We start from the raw sequence: 22,729 nt of genomic DNA on the forward strand, positions 1-22,729 counted from the left end.
TGCCGGACACGTCACGAAAGATATTAATATATATATCGCAATTAATTCAGAAATTATTAAAAATAATCAAACTGCTGTCTAAAAATCACATATCATAAATGAAGTTTTTGAGTCAATAACATGTTGAATCAAATGAAAAAATGTAGTTTCTCTCTTAGAATAATACTTCATTAGAATTAACGCTCAGAAAGTTCACTATATATTGGATGTCATCAGAATTATTTGTAACAATTTTTAATTGTTATGTAAGATTTAACATATTATTGCCCCAAGTTTTCAACTAATGCTGCATTTTATATTAAATCCATAAGTATATATTATGCGTGTTTATTTCTTCGAGGATGTTGGCGTACTTATTGTTAACATTGGCGTTCTTATTGTTGTAAGAGAATAAATTTTTTTTCATATATGTAAAATTATTAATAATTGTTTCGCTTAAAGAGTATATTCGCAAGTTATGAAAAATATTTATTTGCTTGAAATACATATATAGAACGTAATTTTATTTATCTTAAAATATATGAGAATTTAATATATTATAAAATTGGAAATCTTAATTTGTTTGAATTTTATAGGGAATTAAATATATTAAAAAAACGCGAAAATGTTTGAAAATTTATTAATTAGATATGTGTATATTTATGTATATATATATATATATATATATATATATATATATATATATATATTATATATTTAACTTTATGCGTAAATTGAAAAAATTGTTTCTACATAATACTTTACTTAATTAGCAACGTATATAGGCTCATCCTCGAAAGAAATTTTTTAGAGAAGTTTCTGACGATGTATCTTTTGTTCGAGTACCGATTACCGTAAAAAATAATCCTCGCGGTACCACTTAATTAATTTTAGATTATCGTTCGAAAAGAGAATAGAAGACTTCTAACACACAATCACATACACTGTAGGCATTGTTGAAGTTTAAGTACAATGTAGCTGGGAGGAGAACGACTTGTCACTTCCAGTTCTATCTCGATAACGTCCGGCATTTCGGTACACATTTAACTTCAGTTTACTAGCCATTTGCAGCTGTTAAATAGCCGTATTTAAAGCAGATATTAATACTCAGTAAAATTACGCAAGACGAATCAAACACATCAATAAAAATTCTGATTATCTTTATAACTTATAAAAAAGAATTGTGTGCCATTGAAATGTCGTTATGTTTTTTTTTATTCTTTAATCTTGAAATTTTTTCAAGTGCACAAAAATTAAACAGTTCTTTCTTGTAATGTATGAAAAAGATAAATATTGCATTCAATATCTTTTAGACATTATTTAGATATTTCTTATCAAGTATTTGCAAAAAGTATTTTAATTTTGAGATTTTATTTATTACTTGAAATATTTTGACAGTTCGCTCACTTGTATAATCGCACCTTTTCTTTTAGTATAGTTATTATAATTTTGAAATGACTAAGTATAATTCGCTTCGAAAACCGTACCGAAATACCGAGATTTATTTTTGCGAGAGCCAATCGCGCTTTGTTTGCCTTGAGACTTAAAACTAGTGGCTCAATTATTTTGTTTGTGTTTCAGAGATCGATTGACGTCTACGGACGGCATTCGACAACTCCAATTTGTATACACGCGCTTTAGAGATTATGCGGCCGTTTTTTGGGGGGCTTCAGTACAAGAAGAAGTTTTAAATAACGCAGGAATCTCAAATAATTGGTATTTTCTCTATCGTCGGTGTGACGCGTCGTTCGTAGCGAATTCTTGCTCAAGCATTCCCACCTGTCGACATTATCGATTCATTAACGATCGAGCCATAGGCGATTTTACATAAGAATTATGCACAGGCATAAACAAAATTATTTATATATACAAAACTATGTACAAATTAGAGGTTACGAAAAGTAATATATCTGTAGAACTCTTTTTCATGCAAACTTTTAATCTCAAATATTTCCATAATGCGACAATGATACTGCGCTTGGTGAAAATTTTAATTTTTCACTGCACACAACTTGTTAATTGAATCTTTGATAATCTTTATAAAAGTTTTATAGAATTTTAAATATCTTGATTATTACTTAATCGCGAGTTAAACAATCGGATTTGTGCAGTCATTTTGTTTAATTTTCCGAACCGTCTAATACCCGTATTCAAAGTTCTTCCTTATTTTAAGGACGGAGGAAGCCTCCATGAAGGATTTCTTGAATCTGCAAGGCCACCTTGTTTCATAGATGGACCTCGAGTCTCCCTTTCGGAAGGAAGGAATATTTTAGGGATTTTTAGTGACCGACTGGAGGCAGCACCGTTTTATGCTGCCTGCAACTAATTTCATATAATACATATGAAAACTTTTTCGTATCTTCGAAAAATTCCACGGGATTTTCCCAATCGCGAATGTATCTTTTCGGAATCCGCCACAGAATCCGATTCTCTGGATTTTCGTCTTCAAATCCATCGTCAGAATCATTTAAAAATTCATTGTCCATTATCCCTTTTTCCTTTATACACTTTCAGTTTGAGAGCGCGACAACAAATAACCACAAAACCACAAATGTAACGAAACTAACTTTTGGAGGTTATATTTGGTTATATTCTGCGTAACGTCTGCTAAAAAGGTCGCATCACTCCTCAAGGAAGCTCGTGACCTTCCTTGAGATAAGGGAGCCAATAAGATTCCTTGTTCGGTCAAGGAAAGTTTATGAAACGTGGAACGAGGAACAAGGAATCCTTATCCCTCAAGGACGGACTATGAATACGGGTATAAATCTAAAGCATGCTTTATTAATCGACTCATTTTCATACACGTCATTTTATGTGGCTCAATCTTGTGCACGCTGTTGGTATATGAAATATTTCCAAGAAGTTGCCGCGATAACGAGATTTTGCACAAATCCATCGTGTATATTGTGTAACTGATTGTGCATGTGTCCTCAGTAATAATACGCGCATAATATTTGCCCGATGCGATGTGGTTGAAAGTATTATGTAACAATCCCCCTATATATATATATATATATATAACTATGGAGCTACTTCATTTTCGTGGTGAATCTATTGGTTTAACTTGACATAATAGCAACTTTACATTAATAGGATATTGTTGCGCAATATGCACAGCGGGTAAAATCTTTCACACTGCACAAAGTATCAGTTAAATAATAAATAAAAATACATATATTAGCCGGAAAAAATGCGGATCGATAGATTAATAATAATAAAGCTGTTTCTGCAAAAACTTTTTTTTTTTTTTTTTAGCATTTTTGTTGAAACGAATATATTGAATTTTTAAAGAAAAAACGTGCGGATACTATCGAATTAAATAAAAAGTATGCATTTGAATAAGTTAATTGAAGCTATTTAAACTTCAAGAATAAGGCAATAAAATAGTTTTATTTGGTAATTTTTAAATTAAAATGCTGTATATTTTTTGTAAAGCAGTATCGATTTAAATAAAATATTGAACAGTACGGTACTTCTTTCTTTGCATACTTTTTTGCTTAACTTTAGATTGCGCGTACATTAATCGCAATAGATAATGGTATACTTTCAAAGACATGATTGACGTATATTATAAGAGAGTGGAAAGTTGGGTTAAAAAAAGTTGCGAGGAAAACGCAATAAAATATGATATACTCGGATACTTTGACAGCAATTTATAAAATATTTCAGATAGATATTTGCGATAGTGTATTACTGTGGATTATTAATTTCGCCCGAGATAATAATCTCTTTTTGCTCGCGATTTATGATAAATATCACTTTAGTTTGAAAAAGAAAAAAAGAATAGATTTCAGGCTTTCTATAATTCATATTTTAATATTAACTCTTTAATTGTTGATGCCTATAAGTAATACCAATCAAACGGCCCCGTTGCTGTTGTTGTTGGCTGGTGTTTTGTCTATCGCGTCGTTGTTGTTGGAGTTTGTCCTGGTGACATCCACCTGATTGGGCTTCGCGTTGTCTTTCGGTCCGTCCAGAAAGTAAGTTATCATACTACCTTTCCCTTTGACCTGGATCGTCCCGCGGCAGGTGAGCGGATATCCTTTGGCAATCAGAATATCGCGCACCTCCTGGGTGACTTGAATCCCGTCCAACACGCCCGTCGAATCCATTCTGGAGGCCACATTCACGGCGTTGCCCCAGATATCGTACTGCGGTTTCCTGGCGCCGATCACGCCGGCGACCACCTGCGTAATTTACGCGTCCCGCATTAAGTCTTTCCTTGAGAATCCGTAATAATTTTCTCGATATCTCTTTGCAGCTGAGTTCGAGTATAATACGAAATGACGAAAATACGAGATAATTTTGTGGAAGAATTGCGCATCTAATGCATATTGGGGTTTAAGTCGAGACATCTTTAAAATAAAAGAATTAATTTCTTTCTTTTTTTTTTTTGCGAATTGTTAAAATTTGTCGCGAAATTAATATTTTTAATTATTTTATTAACCTATTATTTTCTTAATTTAAAATTAAAGTAAAATATAATTTTGACGAATTGCCATTATAAATTTTTGATCTCTTCGGATTCGCAAATGATGTATTTTAGTTGCGATCTATGAATTGTTTACAAAGGGAATAATGGCACAGCGTGCGATCGAAAATTGCAATTTCACGTTTTTCGACATTACCGGTCCGATGTTGATGCCCACACGCATGCGGAAGTTATTAAAGCTGTGTTCATTGACATAGGCCAGCTGCTCGCGGATCCTCAGAGCGTAATCCGCCATAGCAACTACGTGCTTGAAATCCCGCATGTCGCAGGTGCTTTTCGTTAAACCTGATGCAACAGAGAAAGAAAGAGACAAGGGTCAACTTGACGCGACAGCATCCTGATCGCTGGTGTCTGTCCCTTGTTATTTAATTAGCAAGCCCGCGGGATGACGGTGGACAATTATTTTCATGCAATGTGTGTAAAACTCTGTTGAAATAAAAATGACAATTTTTTTAACGCGAACGTGCATAATGAAAATACGTTCGAGATAGCGAGATATCGGATAAATAATTATCAAATATTAGTTACACAGATGTCTAAATGAAGATTATATATTTTTTATGTTATTATAGCGAATTTATTGTACGAATCGCCAAATCAGTTTAAGAATTATTAAGCTAATTTATAATTCGATTAATTTCGGCCGAGCTAGCGATTAAATAGCGCACGCTGTTCTTTTAAAATGGTGAAAAGCCGATGGCTCCGAAACACGGCCTTCGAGGGAGCGAATCAAAGGCTCATCGATGCATATCGGTGCCGCTAAGAAATTCGCGAGGGACTTACCCGAAGCGGCCATATACGTGGCTCCTGTGCTCTTGATTTTCTCGATGTACTTGAACTCTTCCTCGGCGAGTAACTCATCAAAGTCAGCGATGATCTCGTTGAGAAGCCTGAGGCATTCCACGCCCTCATTATTCGCTTCGAGCTCAACATAGAACTCCGAAAAGTTCGGGATTGAGGCGAACATAATGCATACAAAGTCGCATTGTTCGTGGTACAACTCCTGCGAAATAATTAACAAATTTTGTATGTGTGCTGTTACTTTTTTTTTTATTACTAGATAAGAGATTGAGATTTTTTATAGGAATTTATTAACTTGATTATTAAAGATGTCATATAATTTTATAATTTCGAGTTTTAACAATAATTATTTTGATAATTTTAAATCTTCGATAATAATTTTTTACGGTTTATGTTCTCGGGGTTTTTTTTTTTTTTTTACGGAGATAAATCAAGATTCAATTTCACAAACACATTGAAATTTACATCTTAAGTCTAACTTGATGGATTAAATTTAGAATCGCTTCTGAGCGCGAGACACGATAAATTAGGTAAATATAATACTGTTGAAATTTGCTCTCACATTAGTTCCTGTACACAAATTAAAGCTTCTTAATTTATCTGTGCAGGACTGTATAGGATTAAATTTTGACATTCTGGCAATGACTCTTAATTGAATCATAAATATGCGCAATATTGTTCGAGTAAATCTCTAAGCGACCCTTCTCACAATTGACTGTAATATGAAATTATTTATGTTGTAGAGAAGCAAAGAAACAAATTGTGATACTTTTATAAAACTATCGCTGACACGAGATTCTTAGAAGAGGGTTGAAGGTTAATTTTATTAAGACAAACTTCAAGATGTTATTTTATGCATAGCTACTCCTCAGATGTAAATTACTGTTTAATCTATAATCGCTTAACCTTGTTAGGAAATGGCAGAATGCGTATTGTCAATATTCTTTTTTTATCTAATATATTTCAAGCACGCTGCTTGTTATGCGGACTACAAAAGAATTGCTCAGCAATTAGGTCGAACGTACAGAGTGAAAATCAAACTGTTTTATTCAAATCAGAAAATTGTAATATATAATAATGTGAGCCTGTGTGTGTATGTGTATATATATATATATATATATATAAATATTTAATAGCAATTACATATCGTATTTTAGCATTTGAGAAACTCGATTATTTCCACGAAAATTTTCTTTGAAGTTTTTGCGTGGAGCTTACGTCTGAATTGACAGTAGACAGAAAGTGGGCGGCCACGTGTTCCGGAAGTATATTCGCGAGCAGTTTCTGATTGTAGGCTTTCAAGTGTTCCATTTCCTCCTTCTCCTCGGTCGCTTGCAGCTTCCACAGGAAGTCTAATCTGTATCGGTGCACATAGTATACATTAATATTCTTCTTCTTCACTATGGGTCGAAGAAGTTTCTGATTCTTTCCCGTCAAATTCGGTATTTTATGTTCTTGGATTATACGGAATGTTTCATGTGTTGCAATGATATCGGTGTTTTTTAGAATTCTTGACTTGTAATAAAATGTTACATTTCCTTTTAATGTATCGGTAATTCTGAATATGTAGATTGTTCATATTAAGTTGTACTTTATATAATTATGTCTTATATACATCAATATATATTCATGAAACATTTTGCAAATAAATCTATTCTCTCTAATACGTAGTTTCTTGTCTCGATTATGAAGTTACTTCACGGGATTCAATTCACAAGAGAATTGTCGCGACCACATTTCCTTCTCGAGAAGCTTCTCGTGGGAAATTTCACGAGGGTCTTAAAAGCTAATAGCGTGCAGCTTCGAGATTCATCTACGAGCTGACTTTGCTTAAGTTTTGGGGCCATTGTTCTGTAGCGATGAGGAAGATGTGTTAAAATGTAGGACCTGTAAGTCGCCTCTGTATGTTGAGAGTGTGCCACTAAGAAGGCCGTGAAGAAAACCACCAAAACGCTCGCCAACCATCTCCCAGCGGACTCGACGTTGGCCTCATTTAATGGCTGGTTAATGCTGACCCCGATATAAAAAGTCACAACGATGCTTAATACGGTTACTTTAAAGACCAGCGTTAGAATCTGGTACACCGCGCATGTCACCATCACGAGCATCACCAGAACCGGAAACAGCTGTAATCATTGATAGTTGCCAAGTATATTTAGTCGCGTATTATCTTGCCATTTAGTCAAAATTGTCCTCTAAAAGATATTTTCATTAAAAATCACTTTTTTTTTTAAGTTAAGTTTTTTAAAAGTTAGTAGAGAGCGATGTACGTCGCGTATTTTTAATCATATTATCCTAATAAAATTCCATTCTTTTAATTGCTAGATAAAAAAAATTTAACGTTGATTATATAGAAATTAAAATTTTGTTATTAAAAGATGATTATATATTCGTTAATCTTGCGCGGTTTTTTTTCCGCCAAAATTAAGGGGAAAAAATATTTATCTCTTTTGAGATTATTTGAAAAATTGTTATTCATTTATTATTCGTGTGTCTTGTATGATTTCGCGAAATATCAAGTGTCTCGGGTTCCACCGATTTACATTACACTTACGTCGCCGAAAAGGATATAATCGCATGTGCTGACGCTGTCACTGCTCTTTTTCGATATTCTGTGTACGGTGGAATTCTCGTCCAGCCATTCCGCAGCGAGAAGCAAAGTGTTATTGCTGACGCAAGCCTTACTTCCTTCTAGCGTGATCTGCGAGAGCAAGGGACACGAATCGATCGTTATTTACCGCTGTTTTATTACGGGAACGAATAGATCTCGTTCGATCGCTGAAAGGCGTAATATCCGGCATACGATCGACGTGATCCTTCCGCCCGCTCGTGTGATTTAAACGTTTGCATCAATACTATTATTCCGCGGCATTTGTGATTAATCGCTGGATCGACATCCGTGCGCGGGATTTATCGTCGAAAGTTTTAACGACGGCGAACTCGAATTTATGTCGCGCTATAATTTTTAGCATAACGAGTTTTCCGAAACGAAGAGCGATATGGGATCGATCGAAATCCGATTGAAAATATAAAAAGAGGAAAGAGAACGCATGCCGGAAACTACGCGCGAATCGTTTAACAAAAAATTTTTTTTCTAGTATTGTACGAGACTTATTGGGTTGAGTAAAAAGTCATTGCGTATTTTTTGTATGTTTTTCAAAGTTATTTATGTATATAAAGAACAAAGATCAATCAATGATATATTTTCCGTTTTGTTCGATGACCTTTTGCCATCTTTCGGTGAGCTTCATAATTCCCCGTTCATAGAAGGACCTGTTTTTATTGGCGAAAAACTGAACAAGGTGCTGATTTACCGCCTCATCTGAATTTAACGTTATTCTACGCAAAGAGTTTTGAAGAGAGCGAAACAAGTGGAAGTCTGACGGCGCAAGGTCAGGTGAGTATGCTGGGTGGGGCAACGCATCCCATCCAAGCTCCAATAATTTTTGACGGGTCGTCAAAGATGTGTGTGGTCTCGCGTTGTCGTGATGGAACACAACTCCTTTACGATTGACGAGCACCGGACGTTTCTGGATGACAGATTCGTTCAAACTGTCCAATTGCCGACAATACACATCCGAATTGATTGTTCGGTTCCTTGGTAGAAGCTCAAAAAACACCACACCCTTCCAATCCTACCGCACTGAGAGCATAACCTTCCTCTGATGAAGTTCTGCTTTTGAAGTCGTTTGAGGCGAATCATCACATCGGGACCAAGACCGTTTGCGTTCCACATTGTTGTAAACATTCCACTTCTCATCACCAGTTATCATTCGTTTAAAAAAAGGATCGTTTTCTTCACGTTTCGTGAGCATATCGCATATGTTTATACGCACCGTCAAATGAACTTCTTTGAATTCATGAGGAATCCAAATATCGAGCTTGCTTACGTATCCCAGCTTCTTTAGGTGGACGTGAACAAATTTTTGACTGATCTTCAATGTTTCTGCAATCTCTCGTGTCGTGTAAAGTGGGTTTGACTTGATCAATGCCTTTATTTTGTCGTCATCAACCTCGGTGGGCCTTCCTCACCGAGGAGCATCTTTGAGATCAAAATCACCAGCGCGGAATTTCTTGAACCAGTTTTGGCACTGACGTTCTTGTAGAGCATCGTCACCGTAAACTTTACGCAATTTTTCACAAGCTTGATGCGCGTTCTTCCCTTTACGGAAGTAAAACAGTAAAATATGGCGAAAATGCACAGTTTGGTCTTCCATCTTCAACTTGTTGTAAAATCTCCAAAACTCAACCAAATCGCTCAATTTTTTTTTTTTTAGAATGAAGCTTAAACCGTCAGCTGTTAAACGATATATGACAAACATATGTGTGAATGACTCTAGTACTGCCAAAACTGAACTAATGCCATCTGTTGCAAAAATACGCAATGACTTTTTACTCAACCCAATATTTATTATTATTTTTATTCACGTAAAAATAGAAATAATAACTGTCTCTTTTCATTATTATTTATTATTATTTTTATATAAATAAATTATATTTTCATATATTATATACTTTTATGTGAATTTATTATTATTTTTATACATATAAAAATACTAAATTCCAGGGTTGAGAAGTAACGCGTTACTTGTAACGCCGTTACCGTTACAGTTACTTTTTTTCGGTAACTATAACGGTAATGGCGTTACAAATTTTATTTGTAACGGAAAAAGTAACTTCGTTACATTTTTCGGTAACGAGTAACGAATTTAACAGTTACTTTTATCGTTACTTTTTTCAAATTTTTTGATTTATTTAAGATATTATTCTTGCTATTGTGCGTGATAAAATTTTTATCTTAACCGTAAAGCCGTAAGCAAATCGACCAATTAGCATTCTTATTATGTTGTAAAAATGCTTGAATGTGATTGATCAACTTATGGCTCTTGCAGACCAGTGCGATGACGCGACGCGCGATATCCAATGAGAGCTTTATCTTTTCGGAAAAGCAGAGCTCTCATTTACTACCAGTTCTAAGTACTTTGCAACGAAAATTAGAAAATCTCAATAAATCTGACCTTATAGATTGCCATTCATTAGTTGAAGCTATTCAGCAAGGTTTAAATAAAAGGTAACTTATTAATTTGATTAATACATATGTTATTTAATTTTAAATAAGGATTTAATTGAAAAATATTATTTTATTTTAAACTATTGATTCAAAAGTATTAATTTCAATAAAACAAACAATGTCGCTTAATTTATTATATTTGATTTTAGATTTCTTACAATATTTGAAACAAAAGAATTAATAATAGCAGCATGTTTACATCCAAAATTTAAGTTAAACTGGTTAACCGGAGAAAAAAGAAAACGTGCTGAAAATTACTTGGAGGATTTATTGGGAATCCGATCAACTGAAAATTCTTCAAAAGCTGGAAAATCTGACGATCACGATGATCTTTCCATTTTTGAGCAAAAAACGGTGCAAAATGAATCTGAACAAGAAGAATTGCAACGGTTTTTAAAATTAAATAATTGTAATATAGAAATGTTAAACGACTATCCAAAACTTAAAAAACTTTTTATTAAATATAATACAGCTCTACCAAGCAGTGCATCTGTAGAAAGAATGTTTAGCATCGGTGGCTCTGTATTTACACCACAAAGAGGGCATTTAAATGATGATACTATGGAGCAACAAATTTTATTAAAAATTAATAAAGAATTTCGATAAAATTTAATCATTTATTTTGTAATAAACCTTGAATGAAATCTTGCTTACAATTTTTTAAAAGTTTTTCTTATGCAAACTAATTTATTAGTTTGTATTGTAAAAAAGTAACGGAAATTGTAACGACTCGTTACTTTTTAGTAACTGTAACGATAACGAGTTACTTTTTAAAATTGGTAACGAGTAACGGTAACGAGTTACTTTTTAGAAAAAATAACGGTAACGGTAACGAGTTACTTTTATAAAGTAACTTTCCCAACCCTGCTAAATTCACATAAAAATATATAATATATAAAAATATAATTTATTCACACAAAAATAATAATAAATAATAATGAAAAGAGACACTTTGCACAGAGCTTTTCGCAAAATGCAAACGATAAGCGTAATTTAAGTATGAGCGCGTCGATCACTTACCAACGGTGACAATACCGTGATTAACGTCAGAAAGACGACGATGGACGCGATACTTTGCGCGATGATGCGATTCTCGAAGATCTGTAAGGCCGTGCTTCTCACCCATTGTGGTACTCTCTAAAAAACGCGCACGATTATTTTCGATTAATTAAAACCGATGAATAGGGGGATAATCTTCGGGATCAAGAGATCGCAAGGAGAGGAGAGGGGGAAAGGCTACTACTGGGATCGATGGTATCGACACTGACCTGGAAGTCTGCCACTTGGTTAAGGTCAAGAGGAAATGGCACTTCCAGAAAATCTCGTCATCGACTCGAGACGATACGTGATGTATCATCTGCGCGATTTAAATATCGCGCTTGTATATTAATACATGTATACGTGATGTATTTCGCCGTAATTATCGTGAGAGGAGAAATAATTTTTATAACGCAAGATTTTTGCAATTTTCGAGATATATCGCGGAATGTTTTACGTGTTTCAAAAAATGAGCTTACCTCGTTCTTCTCCGCTAATAAGACGGCATTGATCAATGCTATCACCAGTATGCTAATCGCGGTGCAGACGTAAAAGTATACACTCCTATAAAGATAAAAGACACTTTTAGCGCGATTTTTCCGAGCTTTTCTTATTGCGAAACCCTCTTCGATTATCGCGTAGATTGTACTATGAAATTTATATCAGTTAAATTGTTGAACAATTTTTTTCAAAAATATTTTTCAATATCGATGTACGTTTACTGTTTATTTGAAGTACGAAATAGAAACTTAAAATCATTTTATGTACATATTTATATGAAATAGATCTATCGAAATCTTCTAGAAACGTAAGAAATTTAAGATTAAAAATAGGAGGAAAATTTTGAAGTTACGTAATAATATCGCAGCTATTGAAGCATGTATTTCGTGAAATATATATATTTATTTAGAATAGAGATCGAAAAGATAGAGGTTATAGTAATAGTCATTTTCAGATCGAAAGCGCGAGTTAATGTACGAATCGCCGAATAGAATGAAACTTTAATCTTTATTAATCTTTTAATAAAACTTTGATCATTGTTAAAAATAACGTAGAATAGTGATACATATCAATTGTTCATTAACAATTTCGAATTGAAGGAACAGAATATTCCGTATTTTATATTACTATATATTCTTCGAGATGTCAATCACGATTATTCGATAGTAGTTACTACAATTAGTGAAACGGAGAACAATTCTAGACTACCGTCAAGTATATGTGAACAAACTGTATACAGATCGTTGATTGGGAGCATAGTTAAAGGTATCGCGCGTGTATGTGACTCTATAGAAGGTAGGATTTATTGACCACGTGTATTTACCCGGTGAGGGTGATGGCTATTGCGACCACAACGACCATGTAGACAAAACCGGAGCATACGAAATAAGCGGAGAGCATCCTGTCCCTCTCGCGCGAGTACTGCAACAGGTAATCAAAACAATTGCAATATCCCGTATCGTGTCCATTTGTACCGCCGAGTCTTTATAGCACTGCATTTATTTTAACTGTTGATTTCTCATTGTGAACAATTCGTTTGAAACTTTTTCTTTTAATGCGAAAATGTAAAATGTCGTTACACAAATCGATCGCGAGGCGCGATTAAATTACGCGGAAGCCGGATAATCCAAATATCATATCGTTTACATCGAATTATAATCAAAATTTAATTAAATTTAAACGGACTTTTATTTAAGCACCGATTACTACGTCGATTGGTTGAATTTAATTGTATATACGCAATATGAACATGTAATTATATAACTCGTATTTTGCACATGTTACTTAAATTAATTACATTACTCCCGAAACAAAATAAATAGAATATAACTCTCCCCTAAGCGTTTAAAAAATATTCCATAAAATTAATATAATATAAATATTTCATAAAAATTGTCACTAAAAATTCGATAATAATTCTAATAAATATCATCGTTAGTTATTTCATAGTTTTACGTTAAAATCGATTTTATTAAAAAAAAAAAAAAAAAATGTGCGATTATGAAAATATAATTATAGATACTTTTCACAATTCGACATGCCATAATTCGGCGATTATTTATATATATATATTTTTTTTTTAATTCAGTATTTTATTCAGTACCTTTTCCTCGACATCCGATCTTCGAAACTTTAGTATAAAGGGCGTGCAATGTTCCGCTCTCAATCGATCTATGCTTCTAGCATCGATTGCTCGCATCAGATATTCGTTCACCTCATCCTCAGGATCCTTTTCGCCCTCGATGATTTCGCCGAAGCCTAATCTACTAAAACACATGACAAATATTACTCGAAGAATGTTAAACGACGTTGTATATATAACTTGACAACGTTCATTCTCGATGTTAATTATTCCATATTTGTAACATTTATTACAGATTAATCGCGTTATTTTGGTCAATTTATTAATGACATTTTACAGTTGTTGTAAAACAAAAAACGCGGATAGAACAATCGTATATGATTATCTTTTAATTATCACAGAATTAAAAGCAATGTTACGCCGTCTTTTAATTTTGGGGGATTACTCGGGAATTATTTGGGTAACGGGACTGTGTATCGTCATTTATGACGTTATATATGAAGGGCTAAGAGATTAAGCAGCAATAATTAAAGAGCTCGCTTACTTGGTTTGTTTCCCATGTTGCGAGCCGTGACCCATGACCCTCATTTCTTTGGACACATTACCATTCGCTGGAAAATTCTTTCGCATCCCCGAACTAGTTATATTATCCTTGAACGTGTCTCCAGGGACAATTAAGTAGGTCCTGATGTTGTGGTCCTTCAAATACGCGTTTCTCTCGCCCCCGCGACCTTCCTCGACTTCGTAATATCCGCCCAAGCAATCTAAGGTCTCTTTCGTGATGTGCACGCGTCTGCGAAACACCATATCTTCCATCTAATATTAGCACCGTTGATATACCGACATTTGTTGCGGACGTTAAAGGAATTGCCTCTCAACAGGAATTATATATATATATATAATTTTTTTTTTTGCGAGTATACTTTTTTATTATTTAAATAAATTTCGTAAGAACGGTAAAATTTTTTTTATGCGAAGTATTATTTTTAATGAGGACTAAGAGGCGTATAAAAATTATATGGGGGGGTTCACCGTCTTAATTTATCGGCGTTGACCGGGGCGAGGTTTGAAGGGAACGAGTCAGTTGAGGGCCGGTATACCTCGAACAAAATTATACTCACCCGGGTATCCCTCCGCTTTCCATGTAATTGGCTAAGGTCACGTCGTTGCTCCAAACATCGAACTGCCATTTTCTCAGACCGAGAACCCCGCAGTGAACCCGACCCGTATGGATGCCGACTCTCATGTTCACGTTTACGGCCATTACTTCGCGAACCAATCTACGAAGAGATACGAACGCGTGAATTTATGGTCTCTTCTTTGTTCGTCATTAGGCGCTCAAGTAGCCGGATAAATCAGCCGATTATGGCGTGAAATGAAAAACAACTTTTATCGTTAAGCCTAGCTTGAAGAATGTTATTTCGATGCTCGAACTATTGAATAAGTCAAAGTATTTTCATTATTGGTGAAACGGGGGAGAGAAGGATGCGTAAATATTGACGCGTAAACATCGATTCTCTTTCGACCCACGTTCAATTGCAATAATTATTCTTCAATATTGATATTCCTTCCCTTTTCATACATAATCTCTCGCGCGTTTTGTTTGCACGCGAATAAAAAAAAAATGTTAAAAATGTTTTGTTATAAAATATATACACATATATTATAAAATACATATATATATAATTTAATTGTTATAAATATATAATATAATATATAATAAGCATTTGTATATTATTGAAAATATTGTTAAAAATTTTTTATTCAATCACTTTTCCCGTTATTTTTTCTATAACTCTGACAATATCACATTTGTAATGTCTATTACGCTTGGTGAAACATTCGCCTTGAATATTTTCAAATTTATTTTTTAACCAATTGAATAATATAGTATGGAACACAAATTCATTTTCTAGTAATTTTTTAATGTCATAGAAACTCTTAATATTATTTGCTAACTGAATAAGTGTTTCTTGGTTTTTATTTTGTTAAACATTTAAATGATTAAATGAACGTTTCAGTGTTGCATTGATCAATATTGAAATATTTGTTCAATAACGCAGTTGAATATAGAGAAGAGTTAAGTTCAGAAAATATGTATCTCTCCATTTGGTATTCTTAATTTGGTTATTTTTTTTTTTGTTTGTTAAGGATGAATCTATTAAACTCTCTGCATTTAAGTAGCCATTCTCATACAGAAAACTGAATAAATAAGTTAATTTCCATATTTTGTATTTTATTCGTAATTAAAATTTTTGATAAAACTTAAAGTCAAGCTTGACTTTCTGTCACAGTTTGACGAGAGAGTCTTTCGCGCGGCAAATATTTCGAGAGCGAGAAACTATTGTAAGACACCGTCAAGTTTGAACAAAGGGAAATCTATAACGAAAGGTTAACGCTAGATTAAAATTGAAATTTAAACGCGTATACTAGCTGGGAATTTATCCGCGATTCAGTGACCCGTGGAAAGACCAGGATGCGCTTTCATGGTGACTCATTTCAATGTATCAGCCTCGATCGCAAGTGCATATATTCTCCAAGGAAATCTTTCCTTTGACGGTGAAACGCGTTTTATGAAAATACGAACGAAACGAACGCGGGACATGTACGACACAGCAACGCCGGTAATTTTCTGCGGTCGTCTCACGGATACAAACGAAAACATATTGATCGCATTTTACTTTGATCCGTTTAGTTCGCTTCCAGGCAGCTTTCGATATTCTATCTTCGACTATTTCTATCTTGCGTTTCTCCTTTGTCCGACATCAGCATATGAAATGCTACGCGAATCTTTGACATTGCCGACGAAATCTCTCTGCGATATATATTTTTGTTATTTTATGATATCAAATATGGATACACTTTTTGAATCGTGATAAAGCTATTATGCTTTAATTATTTATTATCAATTATCATATATACGGCACGTTTCTCGACAGAAAGAAGATCTTATTACATTATATGATAAAGATTTAATGAAGCTTACGTGAGGGTAAAAAGAAACATGCGGACTTACGTTATTGCGTCGATCATGTCCAGTCCCATTTCTACGCAACAATGAGCGTGATCGGGTCGTGGCTCCGGAAGTCCGGAAACGCAATAATAACAGTCTCCGAGAAGCTTTATCCTGAGGCAGTGATGCTCAGCGGCTAGCCTATCAAACCTGCGGAATATTTCCGAGAAATTTAACATCATGATTTATTTAAACGTAATAATGTCAGAAAAACTCTGAACTCTCTGGTCGAGCAAAAAATTCAGTTCAAAGAAATCGAGGGAAACCTTTTGTTGCAAAAATACTACGTATAACGCTGTGACTTTTGCGGTCAAACCTACTCACGCGGAAGCCACGTTTGTAACAACGCATCACTATATGTACAAAAGTATCTACTATTTTTCTCCGCACTCTACGTTTTATGTAATTTCTGCAATATTTTTCTAACGTAGTTTCACGCGAAGGCATAATAACGTGCAATTTTCATTTATTGGATGATTGCATAAGTTCGTGCCCGATTTTCATAGATGGCATTAAGTTACTGCATGGCGGAGTTCTATTGTTTTCGTGTGGTAATTGTTGCTTACACCGAATAGATGACGTTGTCTTATGTCAATTTAGCGTCAGACATTGTTCAGATAAGTCCATTTGTGCATAAGAGAAATCATTAAAAATGGAGAACGAAAGGTGCATTTGCGGCATGTAATGCTATATGAATTTCGGAAAGGCGTGAGTGTTGGGATTGCACAAAAAAATATTCAGAGCGTTTATTTGGACCGCGCTCCTGTTCTCCGAACAGTCAAAAAGTGGTTTGGCAGATTTCGAAATGGTGATTTCAACATGGAGGATCAACCCCGCTCTGGACGGCCTTCTGGCATTGATGATGACATTGTGCATGCCTTAGTGGAAAGAAACCCAAGGATTACAACTGAGGATATTGCTGAGAGGCTGAACATCGATAATTCAACCGCTTTTCGTCATTTAAAAAAGCTTGGATACATTTCAAAGCTTGATACGTGGGTGCCGCATCTCTTGACTGAAAGGAATAAGCTGCAGGAAAACTGCAGGAGTTGCAATGGGAAATTCTGCAGCACCCGCCATATTCTCCAGATATTGCGCCTTCAGATTTTTATCTGTTCCGGTCTTTGCAGAATAGTTTAAAGGGCAAGAATCTCAATTCCGAGGAAGCTGTCGATAACCACCTTACAAACTTTTTTCAAGAAAAACCAAGTTCTTTCTTCAAAAATAGAATCGACAAGCTTATAGATCGTTGGAAAACCATTGTAGAAAAGAATGGAGACTATATAATTGATTAATAAAAGTGTTATCTCTAAAATATAATCTATTGAAGTTTATATTTAAATCGGGCACGAACTTTTATGCAATCACCCAATATATCAAAATGTTTTATTGAAATTTGAATTCATAATTAAGTTTCTAATTGTATATTTTTTCTATTAATATTAATTTTATATTAATATTAATTAATTTTTATATTATTTTTATTTAATTTTATTTCTTCTTGACATTGACTTGATAAACTCAATACGAAAAAGATGATTGAGTAGGATTACGTGGTTAAATACGATTAAATTAATTCGAAACAATAGATGAAGATAGCACGTCGACAAAAGGTAAGACCCTAACAGCCGGAGATTATCGGTTTATTCAGATTAGATATTCAGTAACGTCGCACTTGGTGTGCGGTGCGTATTATACGAAATTAATTCAGGGTGCCGGAAGGGATATATTGATATTTCACATACGGCAAATCCGCATAGTGTATGTATTATGTTAAATTAGTTCAATATGATATGTACACGAAATAATAGTCTCGATGGGAAGCTACATATACAGTTGCGACGCAAATGTAGCAATTAAATAATTTAATTATTAATGCATAAATCTTTGAGAGTTAAATCGATAATAACTTTTTATTTCAACATTAATATTGGAATATTATGCGCAACACACGTTCGCTATTTTATTCATTATATTAAAGTGCATAAAAAATATATGCTTTTGGCAAATATGTTTTACGTAAAAAATATTTACTAATATAATCGAGTTAATCTTTATTATTTAATATAATGCAAAGATGTATACACGATACGTATTACAATTATTTTTTAATAAGAATGAGGAAAGTTTTATTTCACATTCTTCATCGAAATTCGACGATTATTGACACTCTTTTATGTTCTCCATCTTATCCCTAAAACATTCTTTTTAAGAGATAATTTTGCCTTTTCTTGTGGGAATGAAGGCGTTGTATTCGCAGAAGCCCGGAAAGTGATCTCGACCATACCGATACATGAAAGCCGCCTTTATGACCTTTTAGCAAATCCCTCTTTGTACTAGGATAAGTAGACTCTATTGACCCGAAAAGTCACCAGGGACGCGAAATCTAAAGCTGTCGAAGCGTTCTCGAGGGCTCGTTGGACATAAAGAATATGGATTCGATCGAGGAAAACTTAGGAGGGTGTCGATGGTGCCGAGAAACTCTTGATACAAATATGAGACAGACGTTATTCATCAAGATAAGGGGGATAATGCTTTAATATAAATATATATCTAAAAATTAATTTCTCGAAAATATAATACATGCAGAATATTATTCTACGAATAGCGCGTTAATCGTGAATTTAGAGATGTTATAAAACTTTATAACTTATAGTTTGACATCGCAGATTTTTCTCGTACAGTTGAAAATAGTCGGGAATAGTCAAAGAAATTTTATGAGGATGTCATGTAATTTGACTTGAGGATTACAATAACCTGACTTGTACATAGTTTGCAGAATGCAAACGCGTGTTAAGGTGATATTCAACAAAGATACAATTTGCGAGATTGCCATAAGTTTATATCCGCGCATATAAAGAGAGGATTCTGTGAACCGGAGGAACAAGAATGTTTACGAGACCCAAGAGATCAAAATCTACACGGAGGAGAGGGAAAAAAAATTAATATCGAGTCAAATAAGATAGAAAACAATTTCGTTGATTTAACGTGATTTATCCTGCTACATTTCTTTTAGAAATCACCAGATCTATAAAAATTGTTTCGAAATATATATATATACAGGGTGTTCCATTTTAATCTCCTCAGGCAAATATCTCAAAAACCAAGCCCGGAAGAGAAAAATGTTTCAGACAAAAGTTGTTTGGTTTCGAGGGGCCATAAGATGGTGACAATGATTTGACCTTGGAAAATCATTTGAAGATCATGTGAAGGTCAACTTTAAAATCTTAAATAGAAACCCACATTTTTTATTTAGTATTCTTGTAGCTGACATCGAGAGCTTTCCAAAAAACTATAATAAAGTATTTTTTTATTAAGTACTTTTTGAGTTATTTTATATTTTAATCTGACATATTTTGATATAAAAAATTAAATATCTCGTAAAATATTTAGTTTTTGATAATCTTACCGTAATACTTCTATGTACAGAATAATGAGACAAATCAATTAGTATAAAAAAAAAATTGTTTTTAAGAAAATTATTTACAATGTATTTTTTTAAACAATTATTTGTTTTTTTTGGCACTAATTAATTTGTCTCATTATTCTGTACATAAAAGTATTACGGTAAGATTATCGAAAACTGAATATTTTACGAAATATTTAATTTTTTATATCAAAATATGTCAGATTAAAATATAAAATAACTCAAAAAGTACTTAATGAAAAAATACTTTATTATAGTGTTTTGGAAAGCTCTCGATGTTAGCTACAAGAATACTAAATAAAAAATGGGGGTTTCTATTTAAGATTTTAAAGTTGACTTTCACATGACCTTCAAATGATTTTCCAAGGTCAAACCAATGATACCGTCTTATGGCCCCCTCGAACCAAACAACTTTTGTCTGAAACATTTTTCTCTTCCGGGCTTGGTTTTTGAGATATTTGCCTGAGGAGATTAAAATGGGACACCCTGTATATGCATCGAAATTCCATTTTATTCTTTGTAGCAATGTTTAGAAATATTGATGCACGTTCTGAAAAATTCGTAGCTAGAAAAAATATATAAAAAAATAATATTGTAATACTAGCCATTCAATTGAAGTCGAGTTATTTATTCATCTTAATATGCATGGAATTTTTAAGCAAGTTTGGAGCAAATAGCGTGGTTTTTCTTTTATTACAGCGTTTCTCTTACCGTGCAAAAAGTTCGTTGAGCAATCTGACGAGCTCTTCGGCAGTGCATTGATCGGAGAGCGAAGTAAATCCACAAATATCGGCGAATAGAATGCTGCAATATTTGAAACTAAATAAGTATCTAGAGCCGGTTATTTTATGGTTAAATTCTGTCTTTAATTAGAATAATCTCTGGGCAAACTTAAACAATTCTTAAACTAAAAATTTTCGATAATTAATTTCAACTGTAACAGAGTTATAGTTATAGGAAAATATTGGTTTAAATAATTTGAAAAGGAAAGAAAGGACTAGCGGCGATGAAAAATTGTCGCAAGATCACGGAAACTCATTAAAGTTAAATGAATGTGACGTTTGCTCTTTGCAAATTCGCCGGTTAAGTTAGATTGAACCGAGCTTGGTGAAATGCCAGATATGAAAGTTCGGATGTTACGTCTCACGTCAAACTCACTACAAGTCGATCTAGAATTCTCTCTATGAAAGCTATGTACACTCAAATTAGATGCGTGGTATCGCTATAACGCGTTAAATTTTCATTTTGAAGTGTTAGATGTAATTGCGCGATCGGATGAATGATTATGCGTGTCATTTCGAATTCGGCATAGGACGTTATAATATCGATGTAAATTGTAATAAATTTCTTTGAATTATGACAAAGAGCGGGGAATTGGATCTCATTTGCAAAAATATTGAAGTGACATTTTAAAATAATAGAATTTTTTTTTTAAAGCGCGTGTTTTAAGTGGTTTTTATTCGATGTAACGTACCTGACGTTATCGTGTCTTTGAATATAAATTTTGTGAAACATCGTATCCTTTGGCTTTCCGGCTATATCGGCTTTCATTTCCATGGCGACATGTCTGGGTAATACGCTGAGCAGAAGCCTTTCCTGTGGAAAATAAATTAATGCCGTAGAGAATATTTGATTTCGATATATAATTTGAAAACAATAAGATAAATAAAAGTATATAATAAAATATATAATAAAGTAGAATAAAATAAAATCATAAATTGAAGTATAAAAATTCGATTATAAAAATTCAGTTATGAAAGCATGTATTTTATATATACATACATCTTAATACAAACTTGAAATATTACAATAATTAGATTAAATTAGTTTTGTTTGCCATCTATCTTCATCTGCACGATAATTCTGTTAATTATCCAAAAATAATTTCATCAGATTTGCTAGCATTATGCTATGCTAAATAATCACTCTATTTATGTGATTGATAGCAACCATCGTTGAGTCAGTCCTTGAGAAGGATTCTCTCGAGCAATCTGTATATCAAGGATTATAATGGATAGGCCAATATACGTGTGTGTGTGTGTGTGTGTGTGTGTATGTTGGGAGGGGGGGGGGGGCATACAGGTTAATATAGTCTTAAGAGCTAAAGTGCATTACACTCGGATAATGATCCAAGATATACAATACATACACACTCATTGCGCATATACAGGGTGTCCCATTTTAATCTCCTCAGGTAAATATCTCAAAAACCAAGCCCGGAAGAGAAAAATGTTTCCGACAAAAGTTGTTTGGTTTCGAGGGGGTCATAAGATGGTACCATTGGTTTGACCTTGGAAAATCATTTGAAGGTCATGTGAAGGTCAACTTTAAAATCTTAAATGGAAATCCCCATTTTTTATTTAGTATTCTTGTAGCTGACATCGAGAGCTTTCCAAAACACTATAATAAAATATTTTTTCATTAAGTACTTTTTGAGTTATTTTATATTTTAATCTGACATATTTTGATATAAAAAATAAAATATTTCGTAAAGTATTCAGTTTTCGATAATCTTACCGTAATACTTTTATGTACAGAATAATGAGACAAATTAGTTAGTGCCAAAAAAAAACAAATAATTGTTTAAAAAAATACATTGTAAATAATTTTCTTAAAAACAATTTTTTTTTATATTAATTGATTTGTCTCATTATTCTGTACATAGAAGTATTATGGTAAGATTATCAAAAACTAAATATTTTACGAGATATTTAATTTTTTATATCAAAATATATCAGATTAAAATATAAAATAACTCAAAAAGTACTTAATAAAAAAATACTTTATTATAGTGTTTTAGAAAGCTCTCGATGTCAGCTACAAGA

General features: G+C 33.4%; 1 protein-coding gene across 3 annotated transcripts in view; it reads right to left on the minus strand.

Moving 5' to 3' along the window:
* Positions 1–713: 713 nt before the first annotated feature.
* The window catches only part of LOC138936620 (adenylate cyclase type 5), a 118,925-nt gene continuing 96,909 nt past the window's right edge, over positions 714–22,729 (minus strand). For 2 of the 3 annotated variants that reach the window (XM_070302172.1, XM_070302169.1), the window contains 16 exons: positions 21,379–21,500; positions 20,616–20,708; positions 16,481–16,627; positions 14,586–14,744; positions 14,009–14,257; positions 13,486–13,648; positions 12,706–12,803; positions 11,861–11,945; positions 11,364–11,480; positions 7,827–7,973; positions 7,160–7,398; positions 6,491–6,629; positions 5,255–5,474; positions 4,608–4,756; positions 3,834–4,166; positions 714–1,758 (listed from right to left, as the gene is read on the minus strand). In XM_070302172.1, the coding sequence (XP_070158273.1) occupies positions 3,837–4,166; positions 4,608–4,756; positions 5,255–5,474; positions 6,491–6,629; positions 7,160–7,398; positions 7,827–7,973; positions 11,364–11,480; positions 11,861–11,945; positions 12,706–12,803; positions 13,486–13,648; positions 14,009–14,257; positions 14,586–14,744; positions 16,481–16,627; positions 20,616–20,708; positions 21,379–21,500 (2,457 nt within the window). In that variant the 3' untranslated portion in view covers positions 714–1,758; positions 3,834–3,836. The remainder of the gene's footprint in view (positions 1,759–3,833; positions 4,167–4,607; positions 4,757–5,254; positions 5,475–6,490; positions 6,630–7,159; positions 7,399–7,826; positions 7,974–11,363; positions 11,481–11,860; positions 11,946–12,705; positions 12,804–13,485; positions 13,649–14,008; positions 14,258–14,585; positions 14,745–16,480; positions 16,628–20,615; positions 20,709–21,378; positions 21,501–22,729) is intronic. The other variant, XM_070302171.1, reaches the window with a different exon arrangement.

The sequence above is a fragment of the Polyergus mexicanus genome, unplaced genomic scaffold (genome assembly GCF_030449975.1).
Source record: "Polyergus mexicanus isolate NDT 795.1 unplaced genomic scaffold, iyPolMexi1.0 SCAF_9, whole genome shotgun sequence".
Classification (NCBI taxonomy): Eukaryota; Metazoa; Arthropoda; class Insecta; order Hymenoptera; family Formicidae; genus Polyergus; species Polyergus mexicanus.